At 36.5% G+C, this 23,841-nt stretch overlaps 1 protein-coding gene and 1 pseudogene across 16 annotated transcripts; both read left to right on the forward strand.

Annotated features, from left to right (window-relative positions):
- The first annotated feature begins 611 nt into the window (after window positions 1-611).
- LOC136230572 (disease resistance protein RPV1-like) lies at window positions 612-13,865 on the forward strand. 16 transcript variants are annotated; one of them, XM_066019685.1, is made up of 13 exons: window positions 612-848; window positions 1,703-1,821; window positions 1,890-1,982; window positions 2,054-2,786; window positions 5,118-5,185; window positions 5,274-5,784; window positions 6,177-7,209; window positions 7,322-7,621; window positions 7,708-9,168; window positions 9,887-10,393; window positions 12,295-12,540; window positions 12,976-13,095; window positions 13,229-13,865. In XM_066019685.1, the coding sequence occupies exons 4-12, from the start codon at window positions 2,779-2,781 to the stop codon at window positions 13,027-13,029; spliced, it is 4,188 nt and encodes a 1,395-aa protein (XP_065875757.1). In that variant the 5' UTR covers window positions 612-848; window positions 1,703-1,821; window positions 1,890-1,982; window positions 2,054-2,778; the 3' UTR covers window positions 13,030-13,095; window positions 13,229-13,865. The 16 variants fall into 16 exon arrangements, with proteins under 16 accessions (XP_065875757.1, XP_065875755.1, XP_065875758.1 ...); XM_066019683.1 differs by lacking the exon at window positions 1,703-1,821 and having other exon boundaries at window positions 612-852; XM_066019686.1 differs by lacking the exon at window positions 1,703-1,821 and having other exon boundaries at window positions 612-852; window positions 2,087-2,786.
- A 571-nt stretch (window positions 13,866-14,436) lies between these two features.
- LOC136230570 (disease resistance protein RPV1-like) lies at window positions 14,437-23,600 on the forward strand (annotated as a pseudogene).
- The last annotated feature ends 241 nt before the right edge of the window (window positions 23,601-23,841 follow it).

Below are 23,841 nucleotides of genomic sequence, written 5' to 3' on the forward strand. Positions count from 1 at the left end.
ATTTCACAGTCCAGGGTCGGCCCTGCTCTCAAGTTTTACTAGACATGTCCATGGGTACCCGAGTCCTTTAGATCGGACCTGAACAATGAAAATTGATGTTAGACCGTCAAGCCATTAAAGTCCATCTATATTTTGGACGACCTTAAAATTGATAAGAATAACACATATCGACCAGTCCAGTCCATCTCATTACTTTTCTATGTAATTTCCCTAAAAATTATATAGGATTCTTTACATGAAATTCACAAATATAATAATATTCATTGTTTAACCAATATTCATAATTTAATTAGTAATATATCAAAAATATGAATATTTATCTTAGAAATGTCAAATTCTTTAACTGATTTAGTGGGTGAAATGGTAGTGAAAATCGTTAACTGCCAAGTAACATTGAGCTTGACATAATTAATAATTATTTCTGATGAACTTATAAATAATTTTTAAATTTTGAATTCCTATGTAAATTCCCCAATTATATATATATTTTTTTTAGGCTTATATAGGTTGGGTTTGGATTTGTGTTTTAAGTCGGCCCGGCCCGAATCCGGCCTAGCCCCGGACATGTACAGTTCTAAGCTTTACGCATCAAATGAGAACTTCCATGGCTTCGTCTTCTTCTTCTGATGATAGAGAAGAGTTGAAATATGACGTGTTTTTCAGTTTCTAAATGCAAGGAAGCTGGAAGGCAGAATGCCAATTTTTCACGATGTTGCTCCATCGCAGGTGAGAGAACAGAGTGGAAATTTTGCAGATGCCTTCGCCAATAACATCGATAAGGCTCAACAATGGAGAACTGCAGCAGCTACACAAGTTGCTGATCTCTCTGGATGCGTGTTGAAAGACAAGTAGGTCGAGAATTTCTCCTTTCTTCATTTACTTACCTCCATTCTTTTTCTTGAACTTGATTTTTTGCTGCAATTCCAGTATTTTAACACAACTGCTGTTGAAATTCATTGTTTATGTGCCTGATTGAATATGTAGATATTGTCCTTTTTTGATTGATTGCTTTGGTACAATATATAGATGTTATCTACTTTGAACTAAGTCGTATTCTGTAGAACGCGTAGTTTTAAATATAGTACAATCACTTTCTCCATTTTTATCTCCATTTTTTATGTGAAGCTTTCATTCGTTGGCCTCACGGTTTTAGAATTGTTGATTCCTAATATAGCTCATACACTACCTCCCTATTTCCTATAGGATTGTTGATTCCTGCACAATCGCCATTTTCTAGGATTGTTCCTTGCTCAAAGCTTCCATCCGGACAGCAAGTCCATTTGCTTCCGCTTGGTTTGTTTTGGAACCAACACATCATCATATGTGGTGGGGAGACAACTGTGATACCAATTGTAATAGATGTCCGCTTTGATCCAAGTCTCATTCCTTAGGTATCATGGCTTTACAGCGCGTCTATATGTATTAGAATTGGAAATATACCTTACTAATATAGTCCAGTTACTTCCTCTCCATTCCAATGTGAGATTCAGTTTATTACTGCTCCATCGTCATCCGTTAGGGCTGCTCGTCTTGGGGCCACCCCTTGAGGAGGTTCAAATAAGTTTTGATGGGTTGAAGGAGATACAAAAGGAAATGTTCCTAGATATTGCATGTTTCTTCAATGGACATGAGGAGGATTATGGAATATCCCAAGACATTATAATGACAGAACTCAAGGAAAAATCTCTCTTAACTGTTTCAGGTGGAGTTCTGAAAATGCATGATTTGCTTCAAGAAATGGGTCGCGAAATTGTTCGTGAGGCATCACGTAATGAGCCAGGAAAACTTAGCAGGATATGGCTCTATGATGATTTTCTTCATGTAACTAGTTATTCTAAATATTTTATTTTTGTGATTATTGTCCACTAATTTTGTGTTTGTTATTTCAGGGAACAGAACAAATAGAAGGCAGTCCTGAACGAGCTAGTGGATCAACAAGATGAAAATTGAGTGCCAAAGCCTTCTTAAAGATGAAGAAGTTGGTATGGTATCTACATGGCTTGAAAGTTACCTGTTGTGGGCAGCACTAATGAAAATCTATAATAACTGCCAGTTTTGGAACCAATGTGCAAAATTCTGCAAGCAGGTCTCTTTTAACACCAGCACATAATCCACGAACCAAACGCACCAATGTGCAAAATTCTGCAAGCAGGACTCGTATGCTATGTTTTTCTTGCATTTTTTTTTTGTGTTTAAACCATCAATGGGAACCACACGTCTTCAAATCTGGAATTCTTCGGGGAGATTGATCTAAGTATCACGTCTGCATTTTGAGGATGCCTATCACTTCCCAGTAAATGATAAGGTATGCAATCACCTCAATAGCTATGGATTTTCTTTCATTTGGCAGTTTGTTTCATATTAATAGTGGCATTGAATGTTTAGGGTCACAAACAAACTGAAGGCCTAGTCCTGGATCATTTCGATCATGAAGGACACCAATTGAATCCAAATTTATTATAAAATTGGAATGTGGAAAAGTTTCTTTCAAATTTTGTGTTTGTTATTTCAGGGAACAGAACAAATAGAACAAATATTTTTATTTTTGTGATTTATTATAAAAGCAGGTCTCTTTTAACACCAGCATATAATCCACGAACCAAACGCACCAATGTGCAAAATTCTGCAAGCAGGACTCGTATGCTATGTTTTTCTTGCATTTTTTTTGTGTGTTTAAACCATCAATGGGAACCACACGTCTTCAAATCTGGAATTCTTCGGGGAGATTGATCTAAGTATCACGTCTGCATTTTGAGGATGCCTATCACTTCCCAGTAAATGATAAGGTATGCAATCACCTCAATAGCTATGGATTTCCTTTCATTTGACAGTTTGTTTCATATTAATAGTGGCATTGAATGTTTAGGGTCACAAACAAACTGAAGGCCTAGTCCTGGATCATTTCGATCATGAAGGACACCAATTGAATCCAAATTTATTATAAAATTGGAATGTGGAAAATTTTCTTTCAAATTTTAGTAATTGCTCTGAATCAGTCCAAAAGTTGAAAAAGCTTCCCTCCTGGTCACCGCTTGAAGAGGTTTGTCTCTACATGGAAACTTTGTTTTTTTTTTCCCTGCTCCAACATTCCATGTTATATTTAATAATGGGTTAAATGTACCTTTGGTCACTAAATTATCATTGTTGTCTCAAAATGGTCACTCAACTTCAATTTGTCTCAATAAAATCATTCTACTTTGAATTTTCACTCAATAAAGTCACTCCAGCGACTTCAAAAGCAAAAAGACACCGGAAAAGTGATGTGGCTTCCACATCAGCAGTAGTCAACTTTCTTCGTTGACTGAAACTGCATGTGGCTGCCGCAACATAGATAACACGTGGCTTTCACCTAGCTGATGGAAACAACACGTGTCAACTAGGTGACAACCGTGTGTCGTTTCGGTCAACGATTTGACTAGTGTTGACTTCAATTAAGTCACTTTGGCGACTTCAAGAGCAAAAAGACACTGGAGAAGTGAAGTGGCTGCCACATATGACACTGACTTACACCTAGCTAACAGAAACAACACGTGTCAACTAGGTGGTAGCCACGTATCGTTTCGGTCAGCTAGGTGGCAGCCACGTGTTGTTTTGGTAACGGTGAGAGTTGACTAGTGCTGACGCGAAAGTCACAGCATATTTTTGGTGTCTTTTTTCTCTTGAAGTTGCCAAAGTAACTTTATTTGGACAAAATTCAAAGTTAATGATTTTATCGAGACAAATTAAAGTTGAGTGACCATTTTGAGACAACTATAAAAGTTCAGTGACCAATAGTACATTTATCCCATTTAATAATACTAGAATGAATGCGTCAAATACTTCCACCAGAGGGTTCACTTAGTGTCATCTTTATGGGAGAGGAGTTGATGAATTTCTTAAAATACAATGGAAAATTGAAGTCAATGGTGCAAGGATGCCACTTCCTACACCTTTGTTGCGGTACTTCTTAATTTTGAATCACCTTAGTAATATTATTGGCCTAATACATCTATTGACACAAAACTTCAACTGATCCTTAACTTTCAAAATTTCCAAATGACCCTCTATTTTTGTCCAATTGCATTTAACAACTTCCCATTTCTTAATAGAATTTGTTAGATGCGGAAAATTGGAGACACGTCACTTGTTACGTCATTGATAAAGGCCATGGATCCATGTTGACGGATTGGAGCAGATACACAAGAAAATTTTCTTAGATATTATTGAGAAGGATGATTATTTAATGAATATAATTACAAGTTGCAGAATGTACCCAGAAACTGGATTGAGAAAACTCAAGGATATTTTCTTGTAACTTCTGAGTTTTGAAAATGCATGATTTGCTCCAAGAAATGGATTGAGAAATGGTTCATCAGGAATATCATGAAGAGCCTGGACAATTTACAATTTATGTAATCGGTTATTCTACTAATATTTTCTAATTTTGTATTTGGTGTTTCAGGGACGGAAGTGTTTTTGAGGCATAATCCTGAATGAGCCATTGGATCAGCAAGATGACAACTTGAGTGCCAAAGCCTCTTCAGATGAAGACGCTAAGATTGCTCGTGTTTCACTATAGTAATTTAGGGATTTTTTTTTAATTATCAAAAGGAATTTAAAATGTGGGTCAAAATGTTAATGCTAAAGAATAGTTAATACATATTGAAAATTAAAAGGCTGAATACGTTAGGATCCCTGAACTTGACTCAAAAAATCGATTGGCCCCTGAACTTTGGGATGTCTCAGTAGCCCTGTGAATTTACTTAAAGTGATCTATTGACCCTCTACACTTATTTAAAGTGACCTATTAGTAAATCTTCTCTTTCGCTGTCATGTAGCAATAGGGCGACTAATCATGCCACAATAAGTAAGTTAAATTTAGTGAGCTAATGAGACATTATTAATGTTCAGGGTCCAACCGGTTTTTTGGGCGAAGTTCATGGACCTCTGATGTATTCAGCCAGAACAAAATGACAACATTAAAAAAACATGAAATGTGAAACATGTTGGCACTTTTTTATTCTACAGATATTCTACCTTGAAAATGTCAAAGAAAAACTTAATAGAAGATAAGCTAAGCATTGACTGATCAAAATCCTTAGACTTTAGTCTTTATCCACTTCTTCCTCTTTCTGCAGTAGCCTAACATCGAAATCAGATCATCACATCAGAACTAAAGATCTAAGGCTTTTCTCTTCCTTCATCTGTAAGTAAAAATTCCATTCCTTCACGGCTCATTTCGTACCTTCATTTCTGATGTATATTTCACGAAAAGTTTAATTGTGTTTTTTTAGGTATCTTTGGAAGGGAAACTGCTCTTTTCATAATGGTATCTTCTTCTGCTTCTTCACTTAGAAGGAAGTATGATGTGTTTCTCAGCTTTAGCGGGGAAGACACACGTTATAATTTTACTAGTCATCTCTATGATGCTTTGTGTTGTAACAAAATAAAGACCTTCATTGATAATGATCTTGAAAGAGGGGAAGAAATAACTCCTTCCCTTTTGAGAGTTATTGAAGATTCTTTGATTTCTGTTATCATTTTCTCCAAGAACTATGCATCTTCACCATGGTGTTTGGATGAAATGGTTAAAATTCTTGAATGCAAGGAGACTCCTGGACACACAATTTTACCAGTTTTCTACCATGTAAATCCATCTGAAGTGGAAAAACAAAGTGGGTGTTTTGCAGATGCTCTTCTTCAGCTTCAGACAAAATTTAAAGACCAATTGAAAAAGTTGCCCAGATGGAAAGCTGACTTGACGACTGTTGCCAGCTTATCTGGATTTGCCTCTCAGGATATCCTGTATGTCTGAATTCCTTTGATTCTTCCCCCTTCGATTGGGATGCTTTATATTTGAATATTTGATGCATAGACGTAAATTTGCAATGACTGTCATTTGGTATCAACACGACATTATATAGTGAATAATTAGTTTCAATCACTTCACCTTTTTAAATTAAACGCTGAAGTTTTGTGAAGTATCTGGAGTGAACTAAAAAAATGGTGCAGAGTATTCTTTTTTGAAGTTATGGGGTAATTCATGCCTTCTAGTCATGAAATGACATGTTTGAAACAAGATATTACTGTAAAAAAAGAAAAAAAAGAAAAAAGAAAAAAAGAAAGAACATTATTTTCTTATTCTGTTTTTCTTACAGTTCATTCCATCTCTGCCCTTTTTTTCCCTTTTAAAATAGGTCTGAGGCTAAACTTGTGAAAGACATCGTGGAAGATATATTGAAGAAGTTGAACCATGCATACTCTAGAACTTTGAAGGGTTTGATTGGAATAGAATCGCACATTGAACAAACTACCAAGTTATTACATCTTGGGATGCCAGAAGTTTGTATTCTAGGAATTTGGGGTATGGGTGGCATTGGCAAAACAACTATTGCCCAAGTTATCTTCAACGAGTTATCAAGTCAATTTGAAGGTTGTTGCTTTCTCAAAAATATTAAGGAAGAATCAGTACGTAGTGGGCTACTTGGTCTAAGAAAAATGCTTTGTCAAGATGTGGACGACATGCTCCAACGCAAAAAGGTGTTGCTTGTTTTGGATGATGTGGATTGTGTAAACCAAATAGACGGGTTCATTGAAACACGTGATTTTGGCTTGGGTACCAGAATTATTGTGACATCTAGAGATAAGCAAGTTCTGAAGAATAGAGTTCATGAGCTATATGAAGTCAAAGGGTTAAATAATGCTGAAGCTCTTCAACTATTCAGTTTGAATGCTTTTAGGAAAATCAATCCTGCAGCGGAATATGTGGATCTATCCGAAAGGGCAATAAATTATGCTCAGGGAAATCCCTTGGCGCTCAAAGTTTTGGGATCTTTTTTATTTAGCAGAGGGAAACAAGAATGGGAAAGTGCACTGCATAAACTTGGTAGAATCCCTCCGCCTGAAATTTTCAGCGTGTTGCGGGCAAGTTTTGACACACTGGATGAAGAGGAGAAATGCATATTTCTTGATATTGCATGTTTCTTTAAGGGGCAACAAGTTGATTTTGTAGAGAGAATAATGGATGGTTGTGGTTTCTCATCTAGTATTGGAGTTAGTGTTCTTGTTGATAAATGCCTTATTACTATTGTCGAAAACAAGTTAGAGATGCATGACTTGTTGCGAGAAATGGCTCATGGAATTGTTCGCCAAGAATCAATTAAAGAGCTCGGTAAACGCAGTAGATTGTGGAGTCATGGTGATGTCTACCAAGTATTGACTAAAAATCTGGTGAGAGCCTTGCATATATATATATATATACACACACTTCACCTAATAAATTTTGGAAGTTTTAATTGCATTTGGAACTTATGCTTTATTTATTTGTTACTTTGATCTTTAGGGAACTGAAAAGGTTGAAGGAATATTTTTGGATACGTCTAAAATTCCTGAAGTGAATTTGAGCTACAGAGCCTTTGCTAACATGCATAATCTCAGATTGCTGAAAATTTACAATTCTGGATCTGAAAACAACTGTAAATTGTATTTTCCTGATGGCCTGGAATTTCTATCAGATAAATTGAGCTATCTCCATTGGGAACAATACCCACTAAGCTCCATGCCTTCAAATTTTACAGCAGAAAATCTAGTTGAACTTAACCTGACATACAGCAATATAAAACAACTGTGGTCAGGAGTACAGGTATTATTTTATCCCCATTTGCTCGGCCTTTATGCATCTGGTTTTGGTAATTCATTGAAGTCATTGCCAGTTTATTGTTTTTGCAGCATCTTGTGAGTTTGAAAGAGATGAATCTCAGTAATTGTACGAACTTACTCGCATTTCCAGACCTCTCCCGGGCAAAGAATCTCGAGAGCTTGAATGTTGCATATTGTACTAGCTTGGCAGAAGTTCATCCATCAATTCGGTTTCTAGATCAACTTATTGATTTAGACATGAGATGCTGCACAAGCCTGCTGAGCCTCCCGACTGGCATTAAATGGAAATCTCTCAAAACTCTTAATCTTTCTGGCTGCTCATATCTTAGGTGGTTTCCTGAGTTCACGGAAAGCTTAACTTATTTAAATCTAAATGAGACAGCTATACATGTACTTCCTGAATCAATTAGGAAGATGAGTGGACTCATTGCATTAAATTTGAAGGATTGCAAACAGCTGCATAATCTTCCGGAAAATATGCATTTGTTAAAATCTCTTGTGATCATTGATCTTTCTGGCTGCTCGAATATTACCAGATTTCCAAAGATTTGCGGGGAAGTGAAATACTTGTACTTGAGTGAGACTGCAATTGTAGAGATCCCTTCTTCAATTGGTCTTCTCTCTAAGCTGTTACATTTGGATCTCATGAACTGCAAAAGACTCGAGAATCTTCCGAGTGATATTTATAATCTGGCATGTCTAGAGCATCTGGTTCTCTCTGGCTGCTCTAGCATCACAAAGTTTCCAGAGGTTTCAATGCAAATCAAGAAGTTGTTTTTAGACGGCACAGCAATAGAAGAAATTCCCTCGTCGATACAACATTGCTTTGAACTTATTGAACTCAATCTGCAAAACTGCACCAGCTTACATACTCTTCCAAGCACTATTTGTAAGTTGAAACATCTGCAAAAGCTTAATCTCTCAGGCTGCGGTATGTTTGACAATTTCCCAGAAATTTTGGAGGACATGAATTCTTTGAGATATCTTTATCTAGATGGAACTGCTATAAAGAAACTGCCTTCACCACTTCAAAAGTTGAAGGTACTATCAAGTTTGCAGTTGAAAAACTGTAGATATCTTTGCCTTTATGGTGTAAAGTTTTTTGATAATCTGCCTAAAGAAGGATTGCAGATACAATATCTACATAAGCTATATCTCAATAATTGCGGTTTATTTGTTGTGCCTCGTTGCATTGGCTCTTTATCGGCACTCGAAGCTTTGGATCTAAGTGGAAATCCTTTTAGAGAAATAACTTCAAGCCTCAATGGGCTATTTGAGTTGCAATATCTTGGTGTGAGAAACTGCATTCATCTTGAGTCATTGCCTGAGCTTCCCCCAAACCTAGCAAAATTAGACGCACACGGTTGCCTTAATCTGAGGTCAGTATCAATGGATCCAAAGGGAGCTAATGGGAACATTTTTGAGTTCATTTTCACTAATTGTAACAAGTTGGATGCGGTTCAAAAGCGTCAAATCCTATCATATGCCATAGCAAAATTTCAGCTTTATGCATATAAGCTTTACAGTCAGGTATTGGTCTTTTTTTTAAATTTTTGGCGATTAAGCTCTTGACCTTTCCATTCGGTACATCGAGTCAATTCTAATCACACACTATAATTTCCTGCTACCAAGAAAGTTAATCTTGAATATCATATTAAAGAATGATACCTTTGCTAAAAACTAGAATTGCAGAGAATCATTTGCAACAGAAAAGCTGCAGAAATACTGTTAAGCTAGAATTTTGTACTAGTAGAAAATCTTATCATTGGATGAGAGCCACACTGCTTTAGGTGGCAATGTATGGCTCCTCTATAAGAGAGTCATTAAGATGAGTGAAAATGCAGTCTTTATTTTTCTATTTTTGCTTTCTAAAAGTTAACACATCAAACTCGGTTAAAAGTGCATTACTCATTCCATTGCCTTTGGAATCGCATTTTTAAGAGTTTGAAAGCAACTTTTTATATGTATGATGTATGATATATGACGTGGCTATAGAAAAACTGAAAAACCTCAATTTGAACTTCAACAATATGATTTCAGATGTAAGATTAAATGAGTCATTCCATTACTTTTAGTCGAGCTTGATATTCTTTCTTGTTAACTAGGTGCTCAGTATGTGCAAATATCATAAACTTAATCAACAAAAGTCGTAAAGATTAGAGGCCTCAACATTCTTCTTTTCCTCTTTTTATTTCTGCTTCATTGAGTAAAGCTATCGTCACCCTTTTTAATATGTCTCATGCTGCAGGTACCTTCTATACTAGTAGGAGAATCTAGTTTTTGCTTCCCTAGATCTCGCAACAATCTGGATATATATGAAGTGATGCGGTTACATTATCCAAGCTTTAGAACTGAAATCCAGCTGCCTTTAGGTTGGTCTAAAAATGACTTCCTGGGTTTTGTTGTTTGTGGTGTTATTTTATTCAAAGGTGTTAGTAGCAGCAGCTCTGGTTTCAGAGTGAAATGTAGATTCCATTTTTTAAATGAGAATGGAGAATTCAATGATCACTATAGCTACTTTGGAAGCTGGTATGATACAAGAATTGTCAAGCATGAGCATTTATTCTTTGGATACGATCCATGTCTGCATGTCACAAACGATCATGATTTTGATAAATACAATAAGGTCATCATTCAATTTTGGCCTGAAGACATTACTGGTCATCGTCTACAATGCTGCTTTGTGGTTGGTTGTGGAGCATCATTCTTGACGAAATACACTTCTATTGGAGACCTAGCACGCTTGGAAGAGAAGGTAAACGATGTGAATAAAGGGTAAATTACATCCATGGATAGTGAACTTTCCTCATTTTCATGGTATGACCAGTAAACTTCAAATCGGAATATAGTTTAGTGGTCATAGTGTGAAAATGAGTAAAGTTCAGTGGTCATGGCTGTAATTTAACTTGCGATTAAATCAAGAGAAAAGTATTTTTTATAAATTTTGTGGTTTGACCGATTTGCAAAGAGATGTGGTTTAAAAATTTGCAAAAAGAAGTCTGTATTTTATGTGTCACGGAACCGTTTGAACCAAAAGCTCGAGCTGATAGTTAAAGATCCACTTCATATTAATAGCTGACATTATGAAATTTGCAGTTAAAGGATATGTGAGTCAATTTTTCTGTCAAACGATACTTGTGGTTTAGTTAATTTGCAAAGTCAGAACTTGTATTCTCGGTAATTTGTCAAGTCATTCTTTTTAACTGCTATAACTCGCTCCCTTTTGGGTAAATAGTCACTAAAGTAATGTTTTACTGAATGGGTGAGTTTGTAAACTGCACAAAACACAGATTTTGTTTTTGCAAATCGTCCAAACCACAAAATTTGTTTTTGTACTTTTCTCTTAAATCGACTATGTAATATTTGTTGGGATTAAAGCAATATTTATGCCTTATCTATCCAAACTGTTGGTATTTGCCCATTGACCTATTATTTAATTTCATTTGTCTCGTAATCTATCCAAAATGTTGGTTTTTAAAACTTATGTATTATTTGATAACATTTAATCATTGACTTATCAAATTGGTGAAATCTCACTAAATAATTTACCACCCATAGTGGTTGAGATTTCACCAATTTTGATAGATTGGAAGGGCAAATATTACCAAATAATAGGTCATGTGCAAATTTTACCAAATAACGCGTGGTGGGACCCCTCCCCGGACACTCGCTCAGCGGGGACGCGTAGTGCGACCGGACCGCCCTTTAACGCGTAATGCACCGGGCCGCCCTTTTTAATTGGCTAAACATTTTGAATAGGTCAAAAGGCAAATAGTGTTTTAAGCATTTTTTGTTGGCAAAAAGCGTCCTAAGGTCTCTGATCATATTCTGATTTTAGTGGATCGAGTCTGATATTTCATTTCAATACATTAAACCCTTGTTTTTATGTATATACTTTTTTGGTCACATTAAGCATCTAATGACTAGAAAAGTTAGTTTTGAATATAAAATTCGGTTAACGCATATTCATTTCATTTGTATTTGAAATTATAGTTTGTTAGGTGACTATTGAGAAACTGTAAAAACTTTATTTTAAATAGTAAAAAGTTTATAATTTTAGACACATGAAATAAATAAGCCTCTTTTAACTGAATTAGGTGTTCAAAATTAACTAGTTTGATAATCAATGACTTAGTGTGACAAAAAATAAATGATTTAGGGTATAATGTGTTGAAATAAAAAATTAAGAGTTCAATCCACCAAAACAAATGATTAGGGGTCTTAGGACGTTTTTGCTATTGTGAGGTAAAATGAGATAATTTGTGAATTTGACTTATAACTTTTTGGGGGTAAAGTACCCAAAAAAAATACTTCATGGTTTAGCTCATTACTTTATGGTTTAGCTCGTTGCTAAACACAATCTCGTGGTTTAAAAACTTGTAAACATGTACCTTACACTTTACTCTGTGAGCAATTATTGTTAGAAATGGTAACGCTGTTAAAAAACGGTGTCTTGTCAATTTTAACCAAACGATTATCCATCAATTGTAAAGTAATTGCAGGGATTAAATGTATATTTAAAAGTGAGATTGAATTTTTGGTGATGTGTCAGCAGGGACCACACCCTGCAGTTGCAAGATGCTTTAACCCTCTTTTGTGTTGTGTTAGTTATGGTGTTTTGATCGACATTAAAATTTGGATAATTAATAATTTCAGGCTCGACAACAAGGATGGAAATTCCAGGAATATGTAGTGCAAGATGATTTTTCCATAAGGAAGACTATGCGGAATAACAATAGACAACAGTCAGAATATGGTGGGAATCCGACGAGGACATTAATCTGGAAGAATATGCGGAACAACAATGTACAACAGTGGAAATATGGTGGGAATCTGATGAGGACATTAATCCCCTACGATGTGTCTAAGAGCACAATTAGGAGCCATTGGAGTAGTCGTGGGGTATAGAGTCTCAACAGTGACTAAAAAAACACGACACGAGCAAAATTGGCCTGGAGGTCGGTGAGCTAGACTTGTGGTTGTCGGCCTGGCAGCACCGCTTCTTGCCAGGTCGACAACCCAATACTAGGTCGCCGATCTCATTCCGTTGCGTGCCCAACATCACTTACCCCTTTTAATCCTTTTCATTGTTTATTTGTCGTGTCATCATCTTTAATTTGTAATTGACATTTTATTCTTTATTTTTTTGTACTTTTGGGCTTTTATGTATTTGGGTATGAAGTAATGTTATCTTTTGGATTTAGATGGTCTTTTATTATTATTGTAAGAGCCAACTTGTAGCCATCAAATTTCAAAAAAATCATCTTTTAGGTTTCATACTTTTAGAGCAAGACTACAAATATATAATCATTATTTTGTGTTTGTTATTTATTTCAGGGAACAGAACAAATAGAAGGCAGTCCTGAACGAGCTAGTGGATCAATAAGATGAAAATTGAGTGCCAAAGCCTTCTTAAAGATGAAGAAGCTAAATGACAATCTGGACGAAGTTGATATGGTATCTACATGGCTTGAAAGTTACCTGTTGTGGGCAGCAGTAATGAAAATCTATTTCAAAATTCTGCAAGCACATTTTTCCTTTTGTTTGTCCTTAACTTTTCACAAACTGAAATACTTTTCTTATGGCACAGAAATGCATAAATCCAACGATGAGGTTTCCTGAATTTTATACCTGCTTCCCCGGAAGTGCAGTTCCAAATTGGTTCAACCACCAGAATTTGGATGGACCATTTCTGAGAATACAGCTCTCTCCAGATGAAAATTTGAGGAACATTGCAGGTTTTCCTGTATGTGCTGTGACCTGATTCTCAACTGGTTTGGTGGCTTAAGGTCAGTAGTAAAATAAAACGTTGCAGACTTGATTTTGATCAACTTAGCATCTTCTCCGTCTTCAACCACAGGCTAGATCATCCATCTAAAGAAAGCAGACCAACTCAGCTGATATTTCTTATCTGCGGAAACGGATTTAAGAATTGTGGGATTCGCATAGTACTAGACCAAGATCTTGAAAAGATGTTTCCATTTAGCATAGCTTTAGGAAATCCTGAAGCTGGCTGCTCTGATATTTAAGACCTGCCTCCATCCTATCGGGAATTGAAAGATGAAGGTGATGAAGGCTGTACTTTTCACATCTGCTGTGACATCAGCATGATATTTTGCTAATATTTGTTATGTAATTTGCTGAAATTAAAGTTACTCAAGTAAAAGAATGGAGCAACTTGTATTTACCAGAAATTTGGAGAAGTTTGGTTTGTATTATTACGCTCATACTCTGTTTTTCTTGCATTTTCCTGTGTTTAAACCATCAAAGGAAATCACACGTCTTCAAATCCGGAAATCACACGTGTCTGCATTTTGAGGATGCCTATCACTTCCCAGTAAATAATAAGGTATGTAATCACCTCAATAGCTTGCTTCGTTTAACAGTTTGTTTCATATTCATGCTGGCATTGAATGTTTAGGGTCACAAACAAACTGAATCATTTTGATCATGAAGGACGCTAATTGAATCTAAATTTATTATAAAATTGCAATGTGGAAAAGTTTCTTTCAAAGTTTTACCAAAAACTGGATATTTTCTTATAAGTTTTGAGTTTTGAAAATGCATGAGTTGCTTCAAGAGATGGATTGAGAAATGGTTTGTCAGGAATATCAATTTACAGTTTATGTAATCGGTTATTCTACTAATATTTTCTAATTTCGTATTTGGTGTTTCAGGGAATGGAATTTTTTTTGAGGCATAATCCTGAATGAGCCATTGGATCAGCAAGATGAAAACTTGAGTGCCAAAGCCTTCTTCAAGATGAAGAAGCTGAGATTGCTCATGTTTCACGGGAATTTTTTTTTACGGATTTTTTTTATTATCAAAAGGAATTTAAAATGTGGGTCAAAATGTTAATGCTAAAGAATAATTAATGCGCATTGAAAATTAAAAGAATAAATACATTAAGGTCCTTGAACTTGACTAACTTGAACTTGACCTATTGATCCTCTAAATTTAGTTAAAGTGACTCATTACTACATGAACTTGCTTAAAGTTACATATTGGGTCTCTAAATTTAGTTAAAGCTATACATATTTTAACTTGTCTAAATTTTCTCTTTAGCTGTTATGTACCAATAGGGCGATTAATCATGTCGTAATAATTAAATTCTATGAGCTAATGAGACATTATTAAAGTACAGGGTCCAATCGGTTTTTTTCGGCGAAGTTCACGGACCTCTGATGTATTCAGCCAAAATGAAATGACAAAATTCAAATTTCACATCTTAAAAATCATAACGAGAACAGAAAACTTTAGAAGAGAGAATGAAACTATATCAAAAGTTCTTTTAGATGCTGCAATTTCGTGTTTTGTATCAAAAATGTGTTTTTTTATATATAGTTATATATGACATAAATCTTAGAAAAATGATTTTCGTGTTAATAGAATTACCTCTTTAAATCCTATTTTCGTAAGAGAAATTGTCGCGGTGGTTTGATTTTTCGCTATTTGACAACATTAAAAAAAACATGAAAGCATTTCTTTTATTCTACAGATATTCTACCTCGAAAATGTCAAAAGAAAAACTTAATAGAAGACTGATCAAAGTCTTTACCCACTTCTTTCTCTTTTTGCAGTAGTTGATCAGTATTTGATCTGCAGTACCCTAACATCGAAATCAGATCATCACATCAGAGCTAAAGATCTAAGGCGTTTCTCTTGCTTCATCTGTAAGTAAAAATTTCATTCCTTTACGGCTCATTTCTTATCTTCATTTCTGATGTATATTTCACGAAAAAATTAATTGTATTTTTTCTAGGTAACTTTGGAAGGTAAACTGCTCTTTTCATTGTATAACTATCCATAATGGGATCTTCTTCTACTTCTTCACTTAAAAAGAAGTATGATGTGTTTCTTAGCTTCAGCGGGGAAGACACACGTTATAATTTCACTAGTCATCTCTATGATGCTTTGTGTTGTAAAAAAATAAAGACCTTCATTGATAATGATCTTGAAAGAGGGGAAGAAATAACTCCTTCCCTTTTGAGAGTTATTGAAGATTCTTTGATTTCTGTTATCATTTTCTCCAAGAACTATGCATCCTCTCCATGGTGTTTGGATGAAATGGTTAAAATTCTTGAATGCAAGGAGACTCGTGGTCACACTATTTTACCAGTTTTCTACCATGTAAAACCATCTGAAGTGGAAGAACAAAGTGGGTGTTTTGTAGATGCTCTTCTTCAGCTTCAGACAAAATTTAAGGACCAATTGAAGAAGTTGCCCAGATGGAAAGCTGACTTGACGACTGTTGCCAGCTTATCTGGTTACGCCTCTCATGATATCCGGTATGTCTCCGTTCCTTCCATTCATAGACGTAAATTAGTCATGAAATTACATGTTTGAAAGAAGATATTAATGTAAAAAAGAAAAAGGAACTCCATTGTTATCTTAATTTGTTTCTCTTACAGTTCATTCCATCTCTGGCCTTTTTTCCCTTTTAAAACAGGTCTGAGGCTAAACTTGTGAAACAAATTGTGGAAGATATATTGAAGAAATTGAACCATACATACTCTAGAACTTTGAAGGGCTTGATTGGAATAGACTCGCACATTGAACAAACTACAAAGTTATTACATCTTGGGATGCCAGAAGTTTGTATTCTAGGAATTTGGGGTATGGGTGGCATTGGTAAAACAACTATTGCCCAAGTTATCTTCAACGAGTTCTCAAGTCAATTTGAAGGTTGTTGCTTTCTCAAAAACATTAAGGAAGAATCAGTGCGTAGTGGGCTACTTGGTCTAAGAAAAATGCTTTGTCAAGATGTGGATGACATTCTCCAACGCAAAAAGGTGTTGCTTGTTTTGGATTATGTGGATTTTGTAAACCAATTAGATGAGTTCATTGAAACACGGGATTTTGGCTTGGGTTCCAGAATTATTGTGACATCTAGAGATAAGCAAGTTCTTAAGAATAGAGTTCATGAGCTATATGAAGTCAAAGAGTTAAATAATGCTGAAGCTCTTCAACTATTCAGTTTGAATGCTTTTAGGAAAATCCATCCTGCAGCGGAATATGTGGATCTATCTGAAAGGGCAATAAATTATGCTCAAGGAAATCCCTTGGCGCTCAAAGTTTTGGGATCTTTTTTATTTGGCAGAGGGAAACAAGAATGGGAATCCCTCAGCCTGAAATTTTCAGCGTGTTGCGCATAAGTTTTGACACACTGGATGAAGAAGAGAAATGTATATTTCTTGATATTGCATGTTTTTTTAAGGGGCAACAAGTTGATTTTGTAGAGAGAATAATGGATGGTTGTGGTTTCTCATCTAGTATTGGAGTTAGCGTTCTTGTCGATAAATGCCTTATTACTATTGTCGAAAACAAGTTAGAGATGCATGACTTGTTGCAAGAAATGGCTCATGGAATTGTTCGCCAAGAATCAATTAAAGAGCTCGGTAAAAGAAGTAGATTGTGGAGTCATTGTGATGTCTACCAAGTTTTGACTAAAAATCTGGTGAGAGCCTTGCATATATATATATATATATACACACACACTTCACCTTATAAATTTTGGAAGTTTTAATTGCATTTGTTACTTTGATCTTTAGGGAACTAAAAAGGTTGAAGGAATATTTTTGGATACATCTAAAATTCCTGAAGTGAATTTGAGCTCCAGAGCCTTCGGCAACATGCATAATCTCAGATTGCTCAAAATCTACAATGCTGGATTTGGAAACAACTGTAAATTGTATCTTCCCGATGGCCTGGACTTTTTATCAGATAAATTGAGCTATCTTCATTGGGAAGAATACCCACTAAGCTCCATGCCTTCAAATTTTACAGCAGAAAATCTAGTTGAACTTAACCTGACATTCAGCAACATAAAACAACTGTGGTCAGGAGTGCAGGTAATACTTTATCCCCATTTGCTCGGTCTTTATGCATCTAGTTTTGGTAATTTATTGAAGTCATAGCCAGTTTATGGTTTTTGCAGCATCTTGTGAGTTTGAAACAGATGAATCTCAGTAATTGTACGAACTTACTCGCATTTCCAGACCTCTCGCTGGCAAAGAATCTGGAGAGCTTGAATTTTGCATATTGTACTAGCTTGGCAGAAGTTCATCCATCAATTCGGTTTCTAGATCAACTTATTGATTTGGACATGAGATGCTGCACAAGCCTGATGAGCCTCCCGACTGGAATTAAATGGAGATCTCTCAAAACTCTTAACCTTTCTGGCTGCTCATATCTTAGGTGGTTTCCTGAGTTCACGGAAAACTTAACTTATTTAAATCTAAATGAGACAGCTATACAAGTACTTCCTGAATCAATTGTGAAGATGAGTGGACTCATTGCATTAAATTTGAAGGATTGTAAACAGCTGCATAGTCTTCCGGAAAGGATGCATTTGTTAAAATCTCTTGTGATCATTGATCTTTCTGGCTGCTCGAAAATTACCAGATTTCCCAAGATTTGTGGGGAAGTGAAATACTTGTACTTGAGTGAGACTGCAATTGTAGAGATCCCTTCTTCAATTGGTCTTCTCTCCAAGCTGTTATATGTGGATCTCATGAACTGCAAAAGACTCGAGAATCTTCCGAGGGATATTTATAATCTGGCATGTCTAGAGCATCTGGTGCTCTCTGGCTGCTCTAGCATCACAAAGTTTCCAGAGGTTTCAATGCAAATCAAGAAGTTGTTTTTAGACGGCACAGCAATAGAAGAAATTCCCTCATCGATACAGCATTGCTTTGAACTTATTGAACTCAGTCTGCAAAACTGCACCAGCTTACATACTCTTCCAAGCACTATTTGTAAGTTGAAACGTCTGCAAAAGCTTAATCTTTCATGCTGCTATAAGTTTGACAATTTCCCAGAAATTTTGGAGGACATGAATTATTTGAGATATCTTTATCTAGATGGAACTGCTATAAAGAAACTACCTTCACCACTTCAAAAGTTGAAGGCACTATCAAGTTTGCAGTTGAAAAACTGTGTCCGTCTTTCCCTTTGTGATGTAAAGTTTTTTGACAATCTTCCTGAAGAAAGATTGCAGTTACAATATCTAGGTAAGCTATATCTCGATAATTGCGGTTTATATGTTGTGCCTCATTGCGTTGGCTGTTTATCGGCACTAGAAGCTTTGGATCTAAGTGGAAATCCTTTTAGAGAAATAACTTCAAGCCTCAATGGGCTATTTGAGTTGCAATATCTTGGTGTGAGAAACTGCATTCATCTCAGGTCACTGCCTGAGCTTCCCCCAAACCTAGCAAAATTAGACGCACACGGTTGCCATAATCTGAGCTCAGTATCAATGGATCCAAAGGGAGCTAATGGGAACATTTTTGAGTTCATTTTCACTAGTTGTTACTGGTTGGATGTGGTTCAAAAGCATCAAATCCAATCATATGCCCTAGCAAAATTTCAGCTTTATGCAGAAAGGCTTTACAATCAGGTATTGTTTTTTTTTTTTAATTTTTGTTGATTAAGCTCTTGATCTTTCAATTCGGCATATCGAGTCAATTCTAATCACACACTATAATTTCCTGCTACCAAGAAAGTTAATCGTGAATATCATATTAAAGAATGATACCTTTGCTAAAAACTAGAATTGCAGAGAATCGTTTGCAACAGAAAAGCTGCAGAAATACTGTATTGAGCTAGAATTTTGTATTAGCAGAAAATCTTATCATTGGATGTGAGCCACACTGCTTTAGGTCCCAATGTATGGCTCCTCTTTTCTACCACTCACTATAAGATGAGTGAAAATGTAGTCTTTATTTTTCTATTTTTGCTTTCTAAAAGTTAACACATCAAACTCGGTTAAAAGTGCATTACTCATTCCATTGCCTTTGGAATCACATTTTTAAAAGTTTGAAAGCAACATTTTATATGTATGATGCATGATATATGATGTGTGTGGCTATAGAAAAACTGAAAAACCTCAATCTGAACTTTAACAATATGATTTCAGATGTAAGATTAAATGAGTCATTCCATTGCTTTTGGTCGAGCTTGATGTTCTTTCTTGTTAACTAGGTGCTCAGTATGTGCAAATATCATAAACTAAATCAACAAAAGCCGTAAAGATTAGAGGCCTCAACATTCTTCTTTTCCTCTTTTTATTTCTGCTTCATTGAGTAAAGCTATCATCACCCTTTTTAATATGTATCATGCTGCAGGTACCTTCTATACTAGTAGGAGAATCTAGTTTTTGCTTCCCTAGATTTCAGAATAATGTGAAATTATGGGAATCATATGCGGTGACGCTGTTAAATTGTTCAAGCTTTCCAACTGAAATCCAGCTGCCTTCAGGTTGGTCTACAAATGACTTCCTGGGTTTTGTTGTTTTTGGTGTTATTGCATTCAAAGGTGTTAGTAGCAGCAGGTTTGGTTTCAGAGTGAAATGTAGATTCCGTTTTCAAAATGAGAATGGAGAATTCAATGATCACCATAGCTACTTTGGAAGCTGGTATGATACAAGAGTTGTCAGGGGTGAACATTTATTCTTTGGATACGATCCATGTCTGCATCTCGCAAACAATCATGATTTTGATAAATTCAATAAGGTTATCATTCAGTTTTGGCTTGAAGACATTACTGGTAATCCTCTAGAATTCTGGTTTGTGCGTGGCTGTGGAGCAACATTCTTAACAAAATACACTTCTATTGAAAACCTAGTAGTACGCTTGGAAGAGAAGGTAAATGATGCGATTACATCAAAATTAATTCGTGATATTGAATTATGTGATTTGTATTTGCATAAAAGACTGTATAATTTTTTGCCAAGACAGGTCCTCTAGAATTCGATCTTGTTCCTTGGAGTGAGGTTTGTCAGCCTAAAGATTTGGGAGGTCTGGGCATTAGGAAAGCCAAAGATAATAATAAAGTCTTATTAATGAAACTCTTGTGGCGGATGTGGAAGTCTCCTTCAGCTCTGTGGGTCCAACTCTTATGCGGGAAATACCGAAAGGATAAGGTGTTTGGGGGGTCTAAGGATAGAGTGTCTAGTTGTTCCTTTCTATGGAAAGGCATTAGTGCAGTTTTTGCTGAATTTTGTTCTGGGATTGGGTGGAATGTGGGAAATGGCAGGTCCATCAGATTTTGGAAGGATATTTGGGTAGGTAAGAAGCCTTTATTGGAGATTTGTACTTTCTTGCCTCCGATGGACATTCAGGACTGGAGGATTGCTGATGTGGTGGATTCTGAGGGTGAGTGGATTTGGGATAAATTTGAGTCCTACCTCAGTCTGGAATCGCTCCTTACTATCAGAGGTGTTCACATTAGTAATCAAATTGAGGACAAGGATAGTTACTGTTGGGCGCTGACTAACAATGGGGCCTATTCGTGTAAATCTGCTTTTCAGGCGTTCTATCAGGATTTGGATTCTCCGTCCCCTGGGGTGTGGAAAACGATTTGGGCCTTAAAAGTGCCGTACCGTATTAGGAGTTTCCTGTGGTTGGGGGCTAGGAATAGATTGCTTACTAATTCAGATAGAAAAAGGAGGCACCTGGTGGATTCTGGAGCCTGTGGATGCAGAGGGTTTGAGGAAACTTTGTGTCATGCTCTCAGGGATTGTGAGAGAAGTAAGGAGGTTTGGAGGAGAATTCTCCCTAGGGATGTGCTACCTTCCTTTTTAGCCCATTCTGAAAATGATTGGTTTGTTGATGGAATTAAAGAGATTCTTCTGCCTGGAAATCAAGGTGTCCTTCTTTTTGTGGTGGTCTGCCATCAGATTTGGAATTGGCGGAACGAGGAGATCTTTGGAGGAGGAGTGGTGTCTCAACCTAATGTCCTTGAGTTCTTTTCTAAGAAGATTAGTACCTTGGTTGAGAGTTTTGTTGATGACCCCTTACCTAGGGATGTTCAGAGGAGGGAGGTCAATCTTTTAGGCTGGTGTAAGCCGAGGGAAGGGGTGGTTAAACTCAACACTGATGGTTCTTGTCTAAGAGACGGGAGAATTGCCGCAGGAGGGGTCCTTAGAGACGATGGTGGCAGGTGGGTTTCTGGCTTCTCTCAGAATTTGGGTATTGGATCTTCCTTTTCTGCAGAGCTTTGGGGGATTTTCTCGGGCTTGAAACTTGCTAAGGAGCTTGGGGTGAAGAAGCTTCTTGTTGAATCGGATAACCAAGAAGCGGTTAAAATGATTTCTGAGGGCAACGCTGTTTGCCAGAATAACCTGAACATTATTAAAAGCATTAAGAGGATTGACTCCTCCTTTGAGTCTATTAGGTTTGCTCATATTTATAGGGAGCAGAACCGTGTTGCGGACCGTCTTGCGATGGAAGGACACTCTAGTGTGTTGGGTCTTTCTACATTCTCTTCCCCGCCGGTCTTCATCTCTTCTTTGATCTTGGAGGATGTGGTGGGGGTCAATTTTCCTAGGCTGATCCCGGGTTGATCGGTTTTTTGTTTTTGTTTTTTTCTTTTCCTTTCCTACCAAAAAAAAAAAATCCTTGTTTTACAAGTAGTTTGTAAAACTGCACAAAGTATGTTCATGAGCGTTATAATTGAGCATTTTCATGAACATTCTCTAATCGAGCTTGTTCATGAGCTCGGTCATGAACCTATGACGGAGTTTGATCGCGAGCTTTCGAGTCAAGTTCCGTCGTTCGTGAGTTCGGGTCTTTTACGAATTGAGCCTCAAAATCGTTCTCAAGCTCAAAAACTCATTCAATTTTTGCATTTTGGATCACATTTTTAAGAGTTTGAAAGCAACTTATATGTATGATGTGACTATAATTTGAACTCTAACAAGATGATTTTAGATCTAAGATTAAATGAGTCATGGGCTTTTAATATTCATGTGCTCAATATCTGCAATGCCTCCATGTGTGAAATTGAAATATCATAAACTTAAGGGTATTTCTATTTACCGCACTCAAATTCCGGTCCACCGCCCCCTCTTTTCCAATATTGCCCTTCTAATTTTATTTCATCCAAAACCTTAAAAGCTCTCTCTCCCTTTCTCTCTCGAGCAAAAATCCCGGATTTTACAAAAATGGACCCAAGCATTCCCAAAGATAATGATTTCGAACACGAGGTAATATTACGATTCTTAAATACGTGTCTGTTTAATTTTTTAAATTTTGTTTTTTTTTTTTGCCTGAACGGGTAGCGCGTACTCCGTTCCGTAGGCCGAACGGATGAACTACCCGTTCCACCGATGGAACGGGTGGTACGCGCCACCCGTTCCACCAACGGAACGGCAGTACGCTCTGCTCATTCCCACCAATGGTGAAACGGGCAAGCTACCCGTTCAGGCAAAAAAGGACAGAAATTGCCCCGAACTATTTTTTTTTAATTTTTAATGTAAATTATGATAACCTATTATGCATTTTTTGTATATTCAGGTACCGTTAGAAGATTGGAAACCCGATGACATTGATTATAGTTCGCGTTTCATAACGGATACCGTTTTCCTTTCGTGTCAGGATGCTATTGATTGGGCAAAAAAGATAACTATTCAGAATGAGTTTGAGATTGTAATATCTTCGCACAAACATGGGGGAAAACAGAGGCTGTTGAGATGTTCACGGGGTGAACGCTATAAAGGTGTTGTGAGAATTGATGAAGATCCTGCAATAAGAAAAAGTAAAACTAAAGCATGCCGCTGTAAATTTCAGATTAAAGCATATCAACATGCAGACCTTTCTGGATGGGGGATACAGGCTAAGGCTGGGTTAACTGGAATGCATAACCATACAATGCGTGTGTATCCAGAGGGAAGTCGGCAGATGAGCGGACTCAGTATCGCATCTAATCGGGAAATTATATGAAGTGATGCAGTTACATTATCCAAGTTTTGAAACTGAAATGCAGCTGCCGTCAGGTTGGTCTAAAAATGATTTCTATGATTGCTTGAAGTTTGCAACCTGTTTGTAAATTTTTAAATCACATAGATTATCTTTACAAATCTTCACTTTTCTCTTAAATCGACTATGTAATATTTGGTGGGATTAAAGCTATCCAAAATGTTGGTTTTTGACATTGATATATTATTTGATAACGTTTGCTCATTGACTTTTTGGACGGTCGCCTCTAGGCACAAGCAGATTTTCCTTAATGGAAAACAGTTTATTAACTATATTATTAGACCATATTATTACTTTTTTTATTATTAGAGTCGACTCTTAACATACAATATGTCGGAGACGAACTATATGTAAGTTGATTAACCTGTAACGACCCAATTAAGAGAAGATGACACCACTTGAACAACAAGGAGAGATCCTAAAAAATAGCGAGATAGCGAGAGAT

This window comes from Euphorbia lathyris, chromosome 5, assembly GCF_963576675.1.
Source record: "Euphorbia lathyris chromosome 5, ddEupLath1.1, whole genome shotgun sequence".
Lineage (NCBI taxonomy): Eukaryota > Viridiplantae > Streptophyta > Magnoliopsida > Malpighiales > Euphorbiaceae > Euphorbia > Euphorbia lathyris.

Bases quoted from the DNA above. Each gene is read 5' to 3' on its own strand.
- LOC136230572 (XM_066019677.1), top strand. The intron at 7,622-7,707 runs GTATTATTTTAT...TTGTTTTTGCAG, and splicing joins AACTGTGGTCAGGAGTACAG to CATCTTGTGAGTTTGAAAGA. The intron at 12,541-12,975 runs GTATAGAGTCTC...TATTTATTTCAG, and splicing joins GCCATTGGAGTAGTCGTGGG to GGAACAGAACAAATAGAAGG.